This window comes from Panthera onca, chromosome B1 (genome assembly GCF_046562875.1).
Source record: "Panthera onca isolate mPanOnc1 chromosome B1, mPanOnc1 haplotype 2, whole genome shotgun sequence".
Classification (NCBI taxonomy): Eukaryota; Metazoa; Chordata; class Mammalia; order Carnivora; family Felidae; genus Panthera; species Panthera onca.
This window is the reverse complement of record NC_138342.1, coordinates 186,229,114-186,247,076: the sequence shown is the minus strand read 5'-3', so window position 1 is coordinate 186,247,076 and position 17,963 is coordinate 186,229,114. Positions and strand designations below refer to the sequence as shown.

The window sequence follows — 17,963 nt, the reverse complement described above, 5'->3', positions numbered from 1 at the left end:
TGATGACCCAAGATAGCCTTCCTCTCAGCCCAGGATCCAAGACATTCAGTTTCTTAAAGCCACTGCTAATTATATCTTACCAGCCAACAATTTTCCTAAAACAGCAGTATGGTTGGCAATCCCAGTCACATGAACCGTGCACACTCACTTGTCACTAGATGCCATGCAAAGCTTACTCTCATCTGTAAACCAAATAGCCTATCTCCCCAGTATTATCACCATGTCTTTACATTTTAAGACTTAGAATTGCAAGCCACACAAAAGGCTATAGCCACCGACCAAACCAGCTGTTTTGTTTCTTGCTTCTTAATCTTGGCTGCATATTGTAACCGCCCAGACAGCTCTGGAAAAACGATGCCTGGGTTCCAACGAAGATTTTGACGTAATTAGTGTGTTTCAGGAGGGGTGGCTTATTCATATTTTTTATTTTATTTTACTTATCTTAGAGACAGAGGGAGGCAGAGAGAATCCCAAGTAGTCTCTCTACTGTCAGTGCAGAGGCCAGTGCAGCGCTCTAGCTTATAAACCGTGAGATCATAACCTGAGCCAAAGTCCAGTCGGGCACTTAACTGACTGAGCCACCCAGGTGCCCCAGATAATTTTAAAAAACTCCTCAGGTGATTTTAGGATAAATCAAATTTGTAAACCCGCTACTGTACATGAACAATAATTTTTTTCTTTTTTTAATGTTTGTTTTTGAGAGAGCGAGTGAGCATGAGGGGATGGGGGAGGCAGAGAGGGGAACATCACATCCAAAGTGGCTTGAACTCATAAACCCTGAGACAATGACCCGAGTTGAAGTTGGATGCTTAACCACCCATGTGCCTCCTCCCCCAAGACTTATTGTGATTTGCTGTGAAGATGTGCAAAGACTTTTCTTGTCTTGACTTTACTTGTATATCTTGAAGCATTGAATTATCAGGCTTCTTATAAGAAATCTAATTATCCTTGTAAGAAAGTAGAATACTTGCAAAAATAATTTTAAAATATTCACATTTTCTGCAATACCTCCTCCCCACCCAGATAAAGTACCCCGGGAAATCGAGTTCTCTGTTTAGAACGATGTCAGGAAGTCTTGACACTGCCAGTAATAGGATCAAAGGATGTCTTCATTTCACCTGTCACTGTGATGATGTCCTCAAATCTAAAGTCTTGATTCATCTAATTGTGTTTTCAGAACTCGCTAGAGTCCTTAACTTAGTCCTATAGAGTCCAGGCTGTATTACTTCTCTAAGTTCCCAATTTTATGCTGCATATGCATTTATTGTTCTAATTAGTAGGGCCCTTCCGTTATTATCATTCATGACTCAGTTTCAATGTAACCTCTGCCACTAAATAAGTGTTGAAAGCCACATGAATGCAAAAACTCTGGGATAATGAACTAGATTCCAACTCAAGTGTGAGAAATCTTTTATTGGATTACTTTATGTAAATTCTTTTACAAAGTCAAACTCTTTACTTCTGCCCCCTCTTAGATTTCATGCCAAGGAAGACTGTGGGCTAACAGTAACATCACAAGAAGAAACGGGAGGAAGGCAAACACTAAGTGAGTCTGAATTTGTGACTCCACTTGGGATACAAAGAGAAAATATGGGCCTGAGAGCTCCTTGGAAGGTGAGGGAAGAGAAATTATAAATGAGGGATCTGTTTGCCACATCATAGAAGGATATCTGCCCAGACTGACAGTCTAGGAAGACTCCAACTTTGTGCATCTGCTCTCCTCTCAAGGAGACCCTCTTCAGAGGGGGAAAGGCCCAGAAGGTATAATTGGTTCCCATCAAAGAACCCATGAGCAAGGCTTTATTTCCCGAAGCGGTGGGTAGATCACCATGTCTGCTGGCAGAATCTTCAGATACCCCCAACTGCCACTTGGTGGCCTTCTCCACATCCACCTCCCAGTAGTGCCTCCCTGAGGTGAAGCTTTCCACACCCAACACGGTGGCACTGAAGACAAATCTTCCTGGGCTGTGAGGCACGTCCTGCTGGACATTTCTGAGATGCATGCTTCTCAGATCCTCAGATAAGACCAAACAGGGATTAGCTGTTTTAGGATCCAAAGTGACAGCTCCTGCAGGGAGAGAGAAACTCAGTTAAACTCAGTGAGAGTTGTCCATGCCCACACCACAGACTATTTCTAACATGCAGAGGCTTGCCAATGAGTGGGCTCGTGTCGCAGGCACAGATATGGAAGAGGCAATCCAAGAGTTCAGGACAGGTAAACACTCTGAGCTTTGTTTCAAGAAGTGGACACCAGAGAAGAAAGTGAGATAATGGAAGGAGATGCAATCTGAGGAGGAAGAACAAAGAATAATGGAACACACAGAGGTTTGGAAGTACCTGTCAAACCAGAAAGGAATTTGAGCAGGCTGTAAAAATGGCATCCAATCCTACTTAGGTATCACCTGGGACCCATCTCTACTCCTCTGAAGATCTCCAAGCCTGGAACTCCAAGATCTATTCCCCTACAGAATCATCAGAATCTCCTAACAGATCAGGCTTTTCCCTGTGACCGGCTGTGATTCCCTGTAACTGAATTGCTCTCATCTTAAATATCACCAGAGTGTGACCCGGATGCCTATAAATTGTTGCCAGCAGGCCCTTGATATTGAGTAAATCAAAAGAACATATTAGCAGAGGCTAGAAGACCTGAAGGAATCCTCCAGAAAAAAAAAAAAAATCAAGCTGAGAACAAGAAAGCTCAATGTGATTTCTTATACTTGGATGAAAGTAACACTTGCCTTCATACCTCAAACTGTTCCTTCTCTTTATCTCTTTCTCCTCAACCGTTTCTCAGGGCTAAATGGTGGGTCGTCCTTTTCACTACATGCACTCTTTCTCCCCAGGTTACTTCACCTAGCCTCAGTTTTAAATATCTTCTATATGTTCATGGCTTACTTCATGGAGAAGTTGCGAAATACCAGTTCGAAATAACACAAGCATTTAACACATACTGTGCCCAAAATGGAACTTCAAAACTACCCCTTTCTAGTTTCTACTTCAGTTAACATCATACTTACTTCTTCAGTTGCTAAAGCATAAACCTGGAGTAGTTGCTTATTTCTTACTCTAATTTCTAATCCAGCAGAAAGTTTTGATGCCAAATGCACTTAAAGTTCTGGAGTTTAGGCCTCATTCATATTATTAGGTGGTCTTAAAAGCCATAAGCCTTTACATTTAAATACAAGGTGTCCCAGACTTTTAGTATTTCCAGAAGATGGGCAGAAACATATGCGGACTCTCTCTACAATAACGCATATATTCATTTTTGAACTCAAAGAATTTCTAAAAATAATATCCAAGGAAAAAAGCAAAACTTTCTGTTTAAAAAAATCAAACACATACTCAAAGTAAGAAAGCGTTATTTTTTTTTAAATTTGTTTTTAATGTTTATTTTTGAGACAATGCGACAGAGTGCAATCATCAGAGGGGCAGACAGAGGGAGACACAGAATCTGAAGCTGGCTCCAGGCTCTGAGCTGTCAGCCCAGAGCCTGACGCAGGGCTCGAACTCACAAACCGTGAGATCATGATCTGAGCCAAAGTCGGACGCTTAACCAACTGAGCCACTCAGGCGCCCCAAGAAAGCACTATTGAGATTAGCAGAAATAAACCTGAATAACTTTAGATATTGGAATCACCAGGCACTGAACTAAAATAATTTTTGCTTACAAGTTTGAAGACAAAAGAAAAGCTTAAAAATATCTACAGGATATAGAAAAGCTAAAAAGCAAGACCAAATGGATTTGACAAAGAACAAAATAGATTATCTAGAAATGAAAATTAAAGTGTCTATGACTCCACCAAAAGTCTGCTAGAACTGATATATGAATTTAGCAAAGTCGCAGGGTACAAAATTAATGTACAGAAATTGGTTGCATTTTTATACACGAATAATGAAGCAACAGAAAGAGAAATAAAGAAATTGATCCCATTCACAATTGCACCAAGAACCATAAAATACCTGGGAATAAACCTAACCAAGGATGTAAAAGATCTGTATGCTGAAAACTATAGAAAGCTTATGAAGGAAGTTGAAGAAGATACAAAGAAATGGAAAAACATTCCATGCTCATGGATTGGAAGAATAAATTTTGCTAAAATGTCAATACTACCCAAAGCAATCTACACATTCAATGCAATCCCAATCCAAACTGCACTAGCATTCTTCTCAAAGCTAGAACAAACAATCCTAAAATTTGTATGGAACCACAAAAGACCCCGAATAGCCAAAGTAATGTTGAAAAAGAAAACCAAAGTGGGAGGCATCACAGACTTTAGCCTCTACCACAAAGTTGTAATCATCAAGACAGTATGGTACTGGCACAAAAACAAACACATAGACCAATGGAAACGAATAGAGAACCCAGAATTGAACCCATAAATGTATGGCCAACTAATCTTTAACAAAGCAGGTAACAGTATCTGATGGAAAAAAGTCTCTTTAACAAATGGTGCTTGGAGAACTGGACAGCAACATGCAGAAGAACGAAACTAGACCACTTTCTTACACCATCCACAAAAATAAACTCAAAATGGATGAAGGGCCTAAATATGAGACAGGAAACCATCAAAACCCTAGAGGAGAAAGCAGGAAAAAAACCTCTCTGACCTCAGCCGCAGCAATTTCTCACTTGACACGTCTCCAAAGGCAAGAGAATTAAAAGCAAATATGAACTATTGGGACGTCATCAAGATAAAAAACTTCTGCACTGCCAAGGAAACAATCAACAAAACTAAAAGCCAACCAACGGAATGGGAAAAGATATTTGCAAATGACATATTGGATAAAGGGCTAGTATCTAAAATCTATAAAGAACTCACCAAACTCCACATCCAAAAAACAAATAATCCAGTGAAGAAATGGGCAGAAGACATGAATAGACACTTCCCTAAAGAAGACATCCAGATGGCCAACAAGCACATGAAAAGATGCTCAATGTCACTCCTCATCAGGGAAATACAAATCAAAACCACACTGAAATACCACCTCACACCAGAGTGGCTAAAATGAACAAATCAGGAGACTATAGATGCTGGAGAGGATGTGGAGAAATGGGAACCCTCTTGCACTGTTGGTGGGAATGCAAACTGGTGCAGCCACTCTGGAAAACAGTGTGGAGGTTCCTCAAAAAATTAAAAATAGATCTACCTTATGAGCCAGCAATAGCACTGCTAGGAATTTACCCAAGGGATACAGGAGTGCTGATGCATAGGGGCACTTGTACCCCAATGTTTATAGCAGCACTTTCAACAATAGCCAAATTATGGAAAGGGCCTAAATGTCCATCAACTGATGAATGGATAAAGAAGATGGGGTTTATATATCCAATGGAATACTACTTGGCAATGAGAAAGAATGAAATCTGGCCATTTGCAGCAACGTGGATGGAATTGGAGGGTATTATGCTAAGTGAAATAAATCAGTCAGAGAAAGCCAGATACCATACGTTTTCACTCATATGTGTATCTTGAGCAACTTAACAGAAGACCACGGGAGGGGAAGGAAGGGGAAAAAAAAGTTACAGAGAGGGAGGGAGGCAAACCATAAGAGACTCTTAAATACTGAGAAAAAACTGAGGGTTGATGGGGGGTGGGGGAAAGGGGAAAGTGGGTGATGGGCACTGAGGAAGGCACTTGTTGGGATGAGCACTGGGTGTTGTATAAATAAACTGAAGTGTCTATGGACGATTATAAGAAAGCTATATATCAATATGCCTCATTAACCTATATACCAAAATTCTTTAAAGTATTAGTACATTGAATCCAGCAATATATAAAATGGATAAAACATCATAACCAGGTTTACTCCTGGAATGCAAGGCTGGGCCAACATATTAAAAAATATATTTACCATATTAATATATGAAGAAAAAATATGCATCTAATAAATTCAACATTTGTTCACGATACAAAGTTTTAGCAAACCAGGAATAGAGGGAGAACTTCCTTAACTTGATGAAAGGCAACTACAAAAACCTACAGCTAATGAAAAGTTCAAGGTGAAAGACTTAATGCTTTCTTTCACCCTAAGATCAAGAACAAGGCAAATGTTTCTCAGTGCTCCTATGTGATATTATATTTGAGGTCATAGCACCAGTACAACAAGGTGAGAAGAATACAGAAAGGATTACATATTGTAAAGAAATAAAACTGCCTGTATTAATAGAGCACCTGACTCTCTTTGCAGAAAATCCCAAAGAATCTATAAAAAAGCCACCAGCTCTGAATGAGTTTAGCATAGTCATAGATGCAATGTCAATATATACAAATTATTTTTATATATAAGCAATAAACTAGAAATGAATAAAATTTCAATTACAAGTGTGTACAAGAACTAAAAACTATAAAATACTTAGAGACCCATCTAATATGCATGATATTTGCTGAAAACTTCAAAACATTGATAGTGAAGCAAACCTAAAAAGAACTATGTCATCTTATCCCTAAATTAATCTATACGTTCAATATAACACCATTTAACATCTCAGGGTTTTTTTTTGTAGAACCCAACAAGCTGATTTTAAAATTTATGTGAAAAAGCAAAGGATCTAGAGTAGGCAAAATTATTTTTATAAGAACAAATTTGGAAAACTCACATGCCAATTTTAAGACTTCCTATAAAGTACACATTCAAGACAGTGTTGTATTAGCAAAAGGAAAAACACAGTGATCAATGGACCTATTAGAGTCAATATAGACCTGCTTAAACGTGCCAGCTGATTTTCAACAAAGGTGCTAAGTAAATTTAATGAATAATATCTTCACCAAATAATGCTGGAACAACATGAACAAAAAAGGATACATACATGAACAAAAAAGGAGCAGGTGGGGAGTTATACCAGATCCTGAGTCATACACACATATGACTCCAAAAGAATAACAGACATAAATGTAAGAGCTAAAGCTTCAAGAAAAAAAAAATCTCTATTTGGATACTAAAATACTTCTTAGCACACAAATAGCACAAACCATAACAGAAAAAAAAGTTGGTAAGCTGAATTTCAAAATTATTTGCAATAATCAAGATATACAAGCCACCCAAGTGTGCACCAACAGATGAATGCGTAAAGAAGAAGTGGTAGATATACACAATGGAATATCAGTCAGCCACACAAAAGGATGAAATCCTGCTATTTGCAACAACATGGATGTAAATAAAGACTATAATGCTAAGTGAAATAAGCGAGTCAAAGAAATACAAATACCATGATTTCATTCATGTGGAATTTAAGAAACAGAACAAATGAACAAAAAGAAGACAAACTGAAAAACAGACTCTTAACTATGAGAACCAAACTGATGGTTACCAGAGGGACGCAGGTTGGGGAAGGGGTATAACAGGCAATGGGGAATAAGAATACACTTCTCATGATGAGCACTGAGTAATGTACAGGCTTGTTGGATCACTACTTGTGCACCTGAAACTAATAAAACACTGTGCACTAACATTGGAATTAAAATTAAAAATTTAATAAAAAAAGAAAATATAAATCACAGAGTGGAATAAATATTTGCAAAACGTGTCTGATAAAGAACTGGTAAATATTAATGAGAAAATATAAAGAAATCACAAAACTCAATAATATACAACAAAATTTTAAAAATAGGCAAAATGTTTATAGATGTACTTCAAATAGATATAATAAAGTACAAATAAACATGAAAATATGCTTGACATCCCTAGTCATTTCAGAAATGCAAATTAAAATTTAAAGTGATATATAACTACGTATCTATTAGGTCAGCTTTAATTAAAGAAAAAAAAAGTGACACTATCAAATGCTTATGACGATGTAGAGCAACTGAATCTCATACATTAACAGCGGGAATGCAAAATGGCACAGCCAATTTGGAAAACAAATTTTACAGTCCCTCTCCTAGATATGCAACCAAGAGAAATGAAGTCATGTCCACTTAAAACTCCCTAAGCAAATATTTATAGCATATATTTAGAAATAACTCAAGTGGCCATGGAACTGCAAGAGAATAAATTGTGGTCTATTCATACAACGGAGTACAACACAACAACAAAAAAGAATAAACTACTGATACACACAACAAACTTGGATATGCCTCTCATGCTTTACGCTAAGTGAAAAAAGCCAGACTCAAAAGGCTACCTACCGTATGAATCCACCTGCAGGACATTCCAGAAAAGGCAGTGGGGCAGGAGATAGAAATCTTTCATTATACATGTTGACATTTTTTCCCCTAGAAGTTTAATTTTTTTTTTTTTTTAATTGAAATCTGCTTGCAATCATGTTTCAGGGTTGAAAACTGGGAAAGGATTTGCACAGGAGAGCCTTTCAACATAAGAGCATACAATTATTTTCTTGATAACTATCCAATGTGCACAGCATTATTAAACTCTCCAGTCTTTTTAAATCCTTAAGCTCTTTGGAATCTACTTGTATTTACGGTAGGATGTTCGCTGGATTTTCCAATACAAAGTCAAGTGCCCTGTAATCATGGAGGTGTGTCGACTTACTTTGCAGAACTTTGAGCATTCTGCTCATTCCTGTTACTTGGCATAAACTCAGGTCCGTGATTTGGGCTTGCTCCAGACACTGAAGCAGTAGTGACTCACTCCTATTAAAAAAAGGACAGCCTGTTACCTGTGCAGACGCCAGGCCCCCCACTATTCAGAGGATGGATCTTGTTACATGACCTCCCGATCCTTACCCCAACATCCCTACTCCTGGGTGCTCGTGTGTCAGACCTTGACTCCCACCCCAATGTTTCCAAAATGAAAACTTACCTTTTCAAAGAAGATCCTGCATTCTGCAGGGTGAAAAAGAGATAAGGTTAGTATCTGAGCCACGCCTCTTGTGAGTTGTACCCCTGAAAATATCTTCTCATAATGAAACTCAATTTCTACATAATTTCCTCAGCTTCATGGTACTAATTATCAGATACCAAATTTTAACACTGAATGGTAGAAGTCAGAAAAAATACTTAAAATCACAGTTATATTCCCAAGGTAACTATTTGGGTTTTTTGTTTTAATATTCTTATTTTTATTATTCAGGGACTATATAGTCATTTTACATGGAATTTAGAACCTGCTGAGTCAGATGATGTCTTGACAAGATTTATATTTAATCTGGATGTCTTTCTTTCCTTCTTTTAAAACTTTTTTTTAAGGTTTATTTATTTTGAAAGAGAGAGAGAGACAGAGCTAGAGACAGAGACAGAGACAGAGACAGAGGGAGAGAGAGAATTCCAAGCAGGCTCTGCACTGTCAGCACAGAACCTGATGTGGGTCTTGAACCCACAAACCATGAGATCATGACCCAAGCCGAGATGGAGAGTCCAGATGCTTGGGGTGCCTGTGTGGTTAAGTGTCCGACTTTGGCTCAGGTCATGATGTAATGACTGCAAAATTTATCACATCATACAATTATAATACAATATTGTTTTATATATTCATTATACCACACATTAGATCTCTATTGTTTATTACTATTCATTACAAGTTTGTGCCCTTAAACACCATCACTCTTATCAACGATCTGCCACCCTATTCCATTCTCCAGTAAGTACCCTTTTACTTTTGTTTTTTTAAATAGGTTTAAGTTTTTTTAGATTCCACATATAAGCAATATTGTACAATAGTTGTATTTCTGACTTATCTTGCTTAAGCACAATGTGTTCAGTCTATCCATGTTATCACAGATGGGAGGATATTTTCCTTTCTCATGGCTCAGTAATATTCCATCATTTATATGTACCACACCTTTTCCATTCATTTATCTGTTAATGGACATTTGGGTTGTTTCCAAACATGAGTATGTGCATCCCTTTGAAATTCTGTTTTCATTTCCTTTGGGTATAGGCACACAAAGGGAATTGCTGGATCATATGGTAGATCTATTTCTCATTTTTTGAAATACTTCCACATTGTTTTCTACAGCGGTTGGACCAATTTACATTCCCACCAACAATGTTTAAGTACTCCGTTTCACCACATCCTCACCAGCACCCATTGTCTTTTATTGATGATAGTCATTCTAACAGTTGAGAGTGTCTAGCTCATTGTAGTTTTTTATTTAAATGTTTATTTTTGAGAGAGGAGAAAGGGAGGGAGGGAGAGGGAGACAGGGAAAGGGGGAGAGGGAGTGGGGGGAGAGAGAGAGGGAGAGAGAGGGAGAGAGGCTCTGCACTGACAGCATGGCTCGATCCCATGAACCATGAGACCATGACCTGAGCTGAAATCAAGAGGTGGACACTTAAATGACTGAGCCATCCAGGTGTCCCTCACTGTGGTTTTGATTTACCTTTCCCAAGGGACATATTTTCCATTCCTCACCTCAGTCATCTTATCCAGAATAGTCATCATTTCAAACTCTGCCCATCTACTTGCTTTCTATACTGTCAATGGCAAGAGTTGAGCAGGCGCAAGGCTTGCTGAACTGGGGACGGTGGGGGAAGCTGGGTCAGAAGCTGAGCATAACTGAGCCACACCTACTTTAACTGTCTGGGACTGGGCTCTAGAATAGAACCCAAGAGTTTATCAGCAAGTGTTTTTCAAATAAGAGCACTCCCATTGCAAATATGAGTCCAGCAGCAGCAGGATATGGATAAAGTCTTAAAAAGATAATAATTTACTAGTTGAAAGGTAATGCATTTAAAATATACAATACTATGCAAATAAATCTCACCCTTGTTTCTCCAAGGTTACTGCTCAATGTTTGTGTTACAATCTCTGCGTTTATTTTGCCAAAGTCAGTCCGTGAATGTTAATGAACATATGTCTATACATATATACGTATCCACAAAACCAAACAAAAAAGCAGTTCCGTATGTTTCCACTCCAATCAAATACCCTGAAAATACCTTTTACCACCATAGAGTTGCTTCATTCTTTTTTTCTGGTTGCAGAATATTCTATTGTATTGATGTGTTATTATTCGACTAACCAATTATTCACCCTAATAAGGGATATCTCAATTCAAATTACTGATAGTCTTAAGGTGAGAATTCATACCATGAAGTAACTCTCCCCTGTACCAGGGTTTTAGATAATTCATAATGCTTTTGGTGACTGCCAAAAGCTACACAGCCTTCATGTATGTTTGCAAATCATAGAATATTCTAGAATTGACACTTAATGAGCACGGTCCAATTCTCATTTCTCAAATACTGCAATGAAGATAATTTCTGGAATCTTACCTGGAGCACCATTAGGGTGTATTTCCCACACTTCTTCTCCAGCTCTACAGTCATCTTTTGGAGGCTGCAGATGTGTCCCGAAAGCCGGCCTTCACTCTCCTTCAGTTTATTCATGTTCTCTTTCCCCAAATCGTTCAGTCTCTGCAGAATCATCTCCTTATTACTATTTTACAAGTGATAATCTCATTTATTCACTAATTCAACTACCTCTTCAATGCACTTTTCTTCCTGCCATCTCAGAAATACATATAAGTAGATATGGCCCGACAACTCCTCTGTGTCAAGGACACCTCAATAGAAGCTAGATTCTTTGACACAATATATTTGTGTTGATGTGGAAGGTATGCACATAGTCCACTTATACAGAAGACAACCTGACTCTAAAACAGATCATGTTATTTTGCTGTACAGTTTTGTCCAGAAATTCTCCTGTTACCTTCATTAAATTAAAATTTGAAATTAAAAATATAATCAATTAATAAGAAAGAATGAATCAAGCTACTGACATTTTTTATCCTTGCAAAGATGCTCTATCTAGGCATAAGAGCACATGCTCATGTTATTTTTTTTCTTAACACAAATGATGCATATTATACCCTACTTTAAAAAAAAAATTTTAGGGGCGCCTGGGTGGCGCAGTCGGTTAAGCGTCCGACTTCAACCAGGTCACGATCTCGCGGTCCGTGAGTTCGAGCCCCGCGTCGGGCTCTGGGCTGATGGCTCGGAGCCTGGAGCCTGTTTCCGATTCTGTGTCTCCCTCTCTCTCTGCCCCTCCCCCGTTCATGCTCTGTCTCTCTCTGTCCCAAAAATAAATAAAAAACGTTGGAAAAAAAAAAAATTAAAAAAAAAAAAATTTTAATGTTTATTTTTGAGAGAGACAGAGAGTGAGCACGGGAGGGGCAAAGAGAGAGGGAGACAGAATCTGAAGCAGGCTCCAGACTCTGAGCTGTCAGCACAGAGCCCGAAGTGGGGCTCGAACCCACAAACTGTGAGATCATGACTTGAGCTGAAGTTGGTCGCTTAACGTACTGAGCCACCCAGGCGCCCCTACTTGTTTTTTATTAATAAATAATATGCTCTTGGAGAGCATTTCTTATCCATACACATACGGCTGTGTTATCTTTTCTAACTGCCCAAGAGCATTCCATTTTAAGTACATAATACAATCTATTTTGAGAGTCCTGGTTTGATGGATATAGGTTGTACTTAATCTCTTGCTATCATAAACATTACAGTTAATAATAATGCCTAATAGTCTCCACTGCATAATACGTACAAACACTATTTAAAGAGCTTTATGTAGATTATAACATTCAATCCTCACAATAGCATAAAAACTACAGGTATTTTCTCCACTTTATAGCTAAGGAAACTGAGTCTCAGGTTAAACAACATGTATAGGTTAGACTAGCCACTTAGAGACTAGTAAATAGCAGAAGCCAGGTAGGAATTTCACCAGTCTGGCTTCAAACATGACCTCTAAACCATGGCTCTATACTGGAATAATTTTACAGCATTCCCTTATCCTTGTATCTTTTTATATGCATGTAAGTATATCTGTAAGATAAGTGACCGGAAATAGAACGGCTGGCTGAATACATACATTCTTTCAATGTACGTGTGGCTGTCACTGGATGTCTCATTCTAGAATTGGCATAATGTTCAGCTCCCCTTTCCCTCATTTCCCAAATACTGTGAGCGTGCCGTTTTCCACCTCTCACCTGTAGCGTTTCCTGGGACTGCCCCTTCAGCTCTGTGGCAAACGCCAGCACTTGATTCAGATGGTCTTCCCTCAACTTTGGGTTGAATACGCAGTCTTGTAGGCTCCGGAAGTTCATCTCTTCAACCATCAACCGGAACCTTATTCTATATTCAGACTCAATCATCTCTTTAAAATCCTGCTCTTCTCCCTTCATCACAGATATAGATAAGAGACTTCAAGTTAAACAGCAGAGATAAATATTCATGGTCACTTTCCATCTCTAACTCCAATACAAAGACAAGGGAATATCAAGTACAGGGGAAGAAACAAAATGCATACATACAGAGGGCAAAGAAAGTTTCAAGATCAACCAACATCAACATAATCTTAGAACATGCAATGCAGATGAACACATGTTAACTGACTTAGAAAACTGAGGAATCTACAATCACAGTGACAAAGAGGGGGAGGTGAGGAAAATTGGAAGGTGGGGCAAATGGATTTGGCTGATGCTTTGGATAGTGAGTATCAGGAAAGGGAAATGGTAGGGTGACACCAAAGTTGTTAGATAAAGCAACTGGAAGAAGGAAGTTGCCAAAACAGGAAAACAAGGGAGGGACAGATTGTAGAGGCAGGGAGTGTATGAGCAGCTCAGTTTTTGGACATGCTGGTTTTGATTAGTCAATCAGTCATCCAAAAGAGATGTTGAATAGAAGTTGGATGTGAAAGCCTGTATCACTTGGAAGTCGGAGCTACCGACTGGCACTGGGAGTGGCCAGCTTAATGATATTTCATCTCATGAGACTCCGCAGTCAATACTTATCAAGAACCGAACCACTGCTCACCACCTCTACCACTAACCCCTGGTTCACCATCACCTGTCCCTGATAACTACAACAGTCCCCTGTCAAGTATCCCACCTCTGTTCTCACCCTCCTACAGTCTTGTCTGATCTCAGCAGTCAGTGTTTCTGTGAGAATGAAAGTTCAATCAAGCCACCCCTCTGTTCAAAACTTTCCTTGTTTCCCTATTTCAGTTAAAAAATTTTTTTAAAGTTTATTTATTTATTTTGAGAGATTAAGACAGAGAGCAGGGGAAGGGCAGAGAGAGAGAGTGAGAGAGAGAATCCCAAGCAGGCTCTGCACTGCCAGCACAGATCCTGATGTGGGGCTGGAAACCAAGAACTTTGACATCATGACCTGAGCTGAAATGAAGTCAGATGCTTAACAGACTCAGCCACCAAGGCACCCTTCCCTATTTCATTTAAAGTCATCTACCCTAGGGGTGCCTGGGTGGCTCATTCGGTTAAGTGGACTTTAGCTCAGGTCATGATCTCTCAAGGTTAGGTTTGTGAGTTTGAGCCCCACTTCCTGCTCTGTGCCGACAGCCCAGTCTGGAGTCTGCTTCAGATTTTGTGTCTTCCTCTCTCTCTGCCCCTCCCCTGTTGGCACTGTCTCTCTCCCCCTCAAAAATAAATAAACATAAAAAAAAAAAAAGTCAGCTGCCCTATAGATTTGGCCCCTTTATCTTCTAATCTCACCTATCAGCTTCCACTGCCTTTCCAGCCCCAACTAAGAACCTACCAGATTCTTCCCAAAACAGTATAACTCAATCCCTCAACAGCTTGAGTTTTCTCAAATGCCACTTTCTGAACAAGGTCCTGATCACTTTATTTCAAAGTATATCCCATCATGCTTCCCTCCGCCCACCCCTCCCTGAATGTATAGCATTTACCATGTAACATTCATTTTACTTATTTGGTTTACTTCCATGAGAATGTCAGTTGCACAAGGGCAATTTTTTTTTCCCTCTCCTACTACTGAATCTCCAACACCTAGTATAGTCCCTGGCAAAGAGTGGGACCCCAATATTTTATTTTTGAATATATGGTGGTTAAGGCTGAAAAAAATGGGGATCAGTTGAAAAGTTCTTGCAGAGTCAGTCAATTCTTCTATCATCTTCAACTAGCCATTTATTGTCTTTAAAATTGAAAGAGAGAAGAGTCAGAATCTGGATATCTGGCACAGAATAGAGTTAAAGGCTTGAGTTAGAAGGTTTGAAATCAGAAGTGAAACATGGGCATAACAGACAGCAAGCCCTCATTCTGGACAGTAATTCTCAAACTGCCTTTTAAATGGTTTTAGGATTAAAATTAAAAAAAAGGGGGGGGGGGCACCTGGGTAGCTCAGTTGGTTAAGCATCCGACTTTGGCTCAGGTCATGATCTCATGGTTTGTCAGTTTGAGCCCCACATCAGGCTCTGTGCTGACAGCTCAGAGCCTGGAGCCTACTTCAGATTCTGTCTCCCTCTCTCTCTGCCCCTCCCCCACTCACACTCTGTGTCTCTCTCCTTCAAAAATAAATAAACTTAAAAAAAAATAATAAATGGTTTCAGGATTTACATGGCCACCAACACTACATGAGATGCTCACTCGCCCATGGCGCTGTTATAAACTGTTATCAATCATTAGTATCTTCCAATAAGGGTTACAAATGTCATTTCACAAATTTAAGAGTTAATTTGTATTCTTTTTACCATAAAAAAAGTTCAGGATCTTCTTATATATTCAAAAGGTAGTTGCATTTCCTTTTCTGCAAAATCTCATTTCTTTGATCATTTTTCTATTGAATTTCTAGTCTTCTGCTTACTGATGTTAGACAGTTCTTTATTCATAAAGAAATTAACACTTTTCCTACCAATGGATTTCAAATATTTTTCCTGGTTTGTCATTCATCTTTTGACTTTGTTTATGTTATTTGCTGTCCAACGTTATAGGTAATTCCCTAAGACTCGAGATAAGCACTGACCTGAATCATCACCATTCTTTCTTGCTCATCAGCCAATATGCTTTTAGCTACTTCAAGTTTCTCCTTCAATGTGTTCAATATCTCCTGGAATAACTTCTGCAGAGAAATAGATCACAAAACTCTAGGTAAAGTAATCGCTTTAGAATAGTTAGATTTTTCACCTTGGACAACTGAAAAAGGGCCAATACACCTATGTTTTCTTAGCCTTTAAGTTTAAGGTCTAAATATAGTACCTGTCTAGAATTCTCTGATAAACACTGCCTAAGGGAAGTGGCCTTGCGGGATCAGAATATCGCCTCCCCTCCCCCAAATAAGTGAGTAAGAGGAGGCGGCCAGTGTTAAGAGTGCTCTGGGATCTGCAGGAGGCTCACCCTATAAACGCCAGCAGCCTCTTGTACTCCACACACCAAGTGATTCTCGTGCTCCTGAGAGTGGAAGCACTGGCCACACAGCAGGATTTGGTCATCAACACAGAAGGACTGCACTAGTTCCAGGTGTTTCTCACAGTAGACATCTTCCGGGAATTTTCGCTGTAACTGGGAGCTGAGCCTCCTGGACATCCTGGCAGGTGTCCCTAGGTGAACTTTCTGCCGTGGAATACCTCCCTGCACACTGAACCATAAAAGAGTGGCGGTGATTTGGGGGAGTCACACTTGCCAACCGCGGTGTCCACCCTCAGCCAAGCATCAGATCCCCTCAGCGCATCCGCGGCTCCTGGAACCCGCAGGTCTTCCGCAGCCAGCAGCCACGTGCTCGGGGGAGGACACACGGGACTCACACCCGTATCCTGAGATTGAGGGGGCTTCCAAGTTTTCTCAAAATTTAGCACTGGGCTGAAAATTAGTTACAAGCGAGGACACAGGACACCACTTCCCTGTAAGGCACTAGGAAAAAAAAAAAAAAAAAAGCAGCTGAAGAAGAAAGAAAAAGAAGAAAAGGCACTTACTAGAAGGCAGAGAGTATTAAAACTCTGGAGGAACATCCGGGACTAGAGTGCGGCAAAGACGGGCTTCAGGCATTTAAGGACGCTCTCCCTTTCCCAGGGCTTGCACAAGCCGGAAAATGCAGCCAGCTTCCCGGGCCTCCTTAAAGGGGAGTGGCACTTGGGTGCCAAATTTAAGGGAGAACCCGCTTTCTAAGTACGCATGCGCCTAAGTGTGAGGCACCTCAAGTTTTGTGTGCAAAGCCGAAGACATCTGTCGTCTAAGAGCTGGCCAATAAAGATATCGATTAAAAAAATAAAAAGGCACCCCCAAAAGAAAAAACAAAAATGCTAACGGGAAACTGCTTTTAAGGAAAGAGAGAAAGGGATCTATAATCTCCTCCATCCCCATTTCCAGACGATTCTGATTACCTTTGAGCAACAATTCTACTGATACTCGAGGAACATTTTAATTCTATTCCTAAAAGGGATTACCCACTGAATTTGGGTAGCTTTTCACCAACGAAGAATTGCCTTGCCTTACTTCTTTTCTAACTCCATCTCCAGCCATTCATACGGTGGTGACACTGTAACACCAAGTATTAATTTCTCAAAAAAAAAAAAAAAAAATCCTCTATCCTGTTTACATTTGTCCCCATTCCATCTTATTAACTAGCTCTTTCGACAAACTCTTGGAACAAATCTGACAGACCTCAGAAGTCCCAGACTTCCATTTGTGGACTTACTAGCTTCCCCGCCCGCCCGCCATGATGCTCTCACTGTCACCCAAACTCTGCCATCAACTAGACCTCCTGTCTTTTCATTCCTTCTTATTTTTTTTTAATTTTTTTTAAATGTTTATTTATTTTTGAGACAGAGAGAGACAGAGCATGAACGGGGGAGGGTCAGAGAGAGAGGGAGACACAGAATCGGAAGCAGGCTCCAGGCTCTGAGCCATCAGCCCAGAGCCCGACGCGGGGCTCGAACTCACGGACGCGAGATCGTGCCCTGAGCTGAAGTCGGACGCTCAACCGACTGAGCCACCCAGGCGCCCCCCTTCTTATTTTTAATTTAAGGCATGCAAAACACTTTTATAGTTCTGCAGTTGATTAATTGTGTATATATGATAACTTTGTATTTTGTGAGGATGAATATTAAAGCAGTTTTCAAAGTGTGGTTCCCAAGACTTGATTTGCCTTTTTTACTGTGCTAACATTTGTGCTGATAGTAGATAAAACTTCTGGCATCTTACCATTCATCAAGTAAGTAGCACCAAGTATGGTCATTTATTGTGTTTTTCAATCTCTTGCATACTCCCAGTTAATTTTTTTTTTTTTTTTTTTTTTTTACTTAAGAATAAC

At 39.6% G+C, this 17,963-nt stretch overlaps 1 protein-coding gene across 2 annotated transcripts; it reads right to left on the bottom strand.

Annotated features, from left to right (window-relative positions):
• Window positions 1-1,409: 1,409 nt before the first annotated feature.
• Window positions 1,410-16,783, bottom strand: TRIML2 (tripartite motif family like 2). 2 transcript variants are annotated; one of them, XM_060653023.3, is made up of 8 exons: window positions 16,627-16,782; window positions 16,052-16,292; window positions 15,681-15,776; window positions 12,893-13,081; window positions 11,172-11,312; window positions 8,758-8,780; window positions 8,488-8,588; window positions 1,410-2,068 (listed from the first exon to the last, which is right to left on the bottom strand). In XM_060653023.3, exons 2-8 carry the CDS (start codon window positions 16,238-16,240, stop codon window positions 1,479-1,481), a joined length of 1,329 nt encoding a protein of 442 aa, XP_060509006.3. In that variant the 5' UTR covers window positions 16,241-16,292; window positions 16,627-16,782; the 3' UTR covers window positions 1,410-1,478. The 2 variants fall into 2 exon arrangements, with proteins under 2 accessions (XP_060509006.3, XP_060509007.3); XM_060653024.3 differs by lacking the exon at window positions 16,052-16,292 and having other exon boundaries at window positions 16,627-16,783.
• Window positions 16,784-17,963: the final 1,180 nt, after the last annotated feature.

What these genes read in the sequence shown, in the direction of transcription:
- TRIML2 (XM_060653023.3), bottom strand. Translation starts at nt 16,240, where the DNA reads ATGTCCAGGAGGCTCAGCTCCCAGTTACAGCGAAAATTCCCGGAAGAT. An exon ending in AGGCTGCTGGCGTTTATAGG is followed by an intron (nt 15,777 to 16,051) that starts GTGAGCCTCCTG and finishes ATTTCTCTGCAG; the next exon opens with AAGTTATTCCAGGAGATATT. An exon ending in AATGCTCAAAGTTCTGCAAA is followed by an intron (nt 2,069 to 8,487) that starts GTAAGTCGACAC and finishes CTCTCCCTGCAG; the next exon opens with GAGCTGTCACTTTGGATCCT.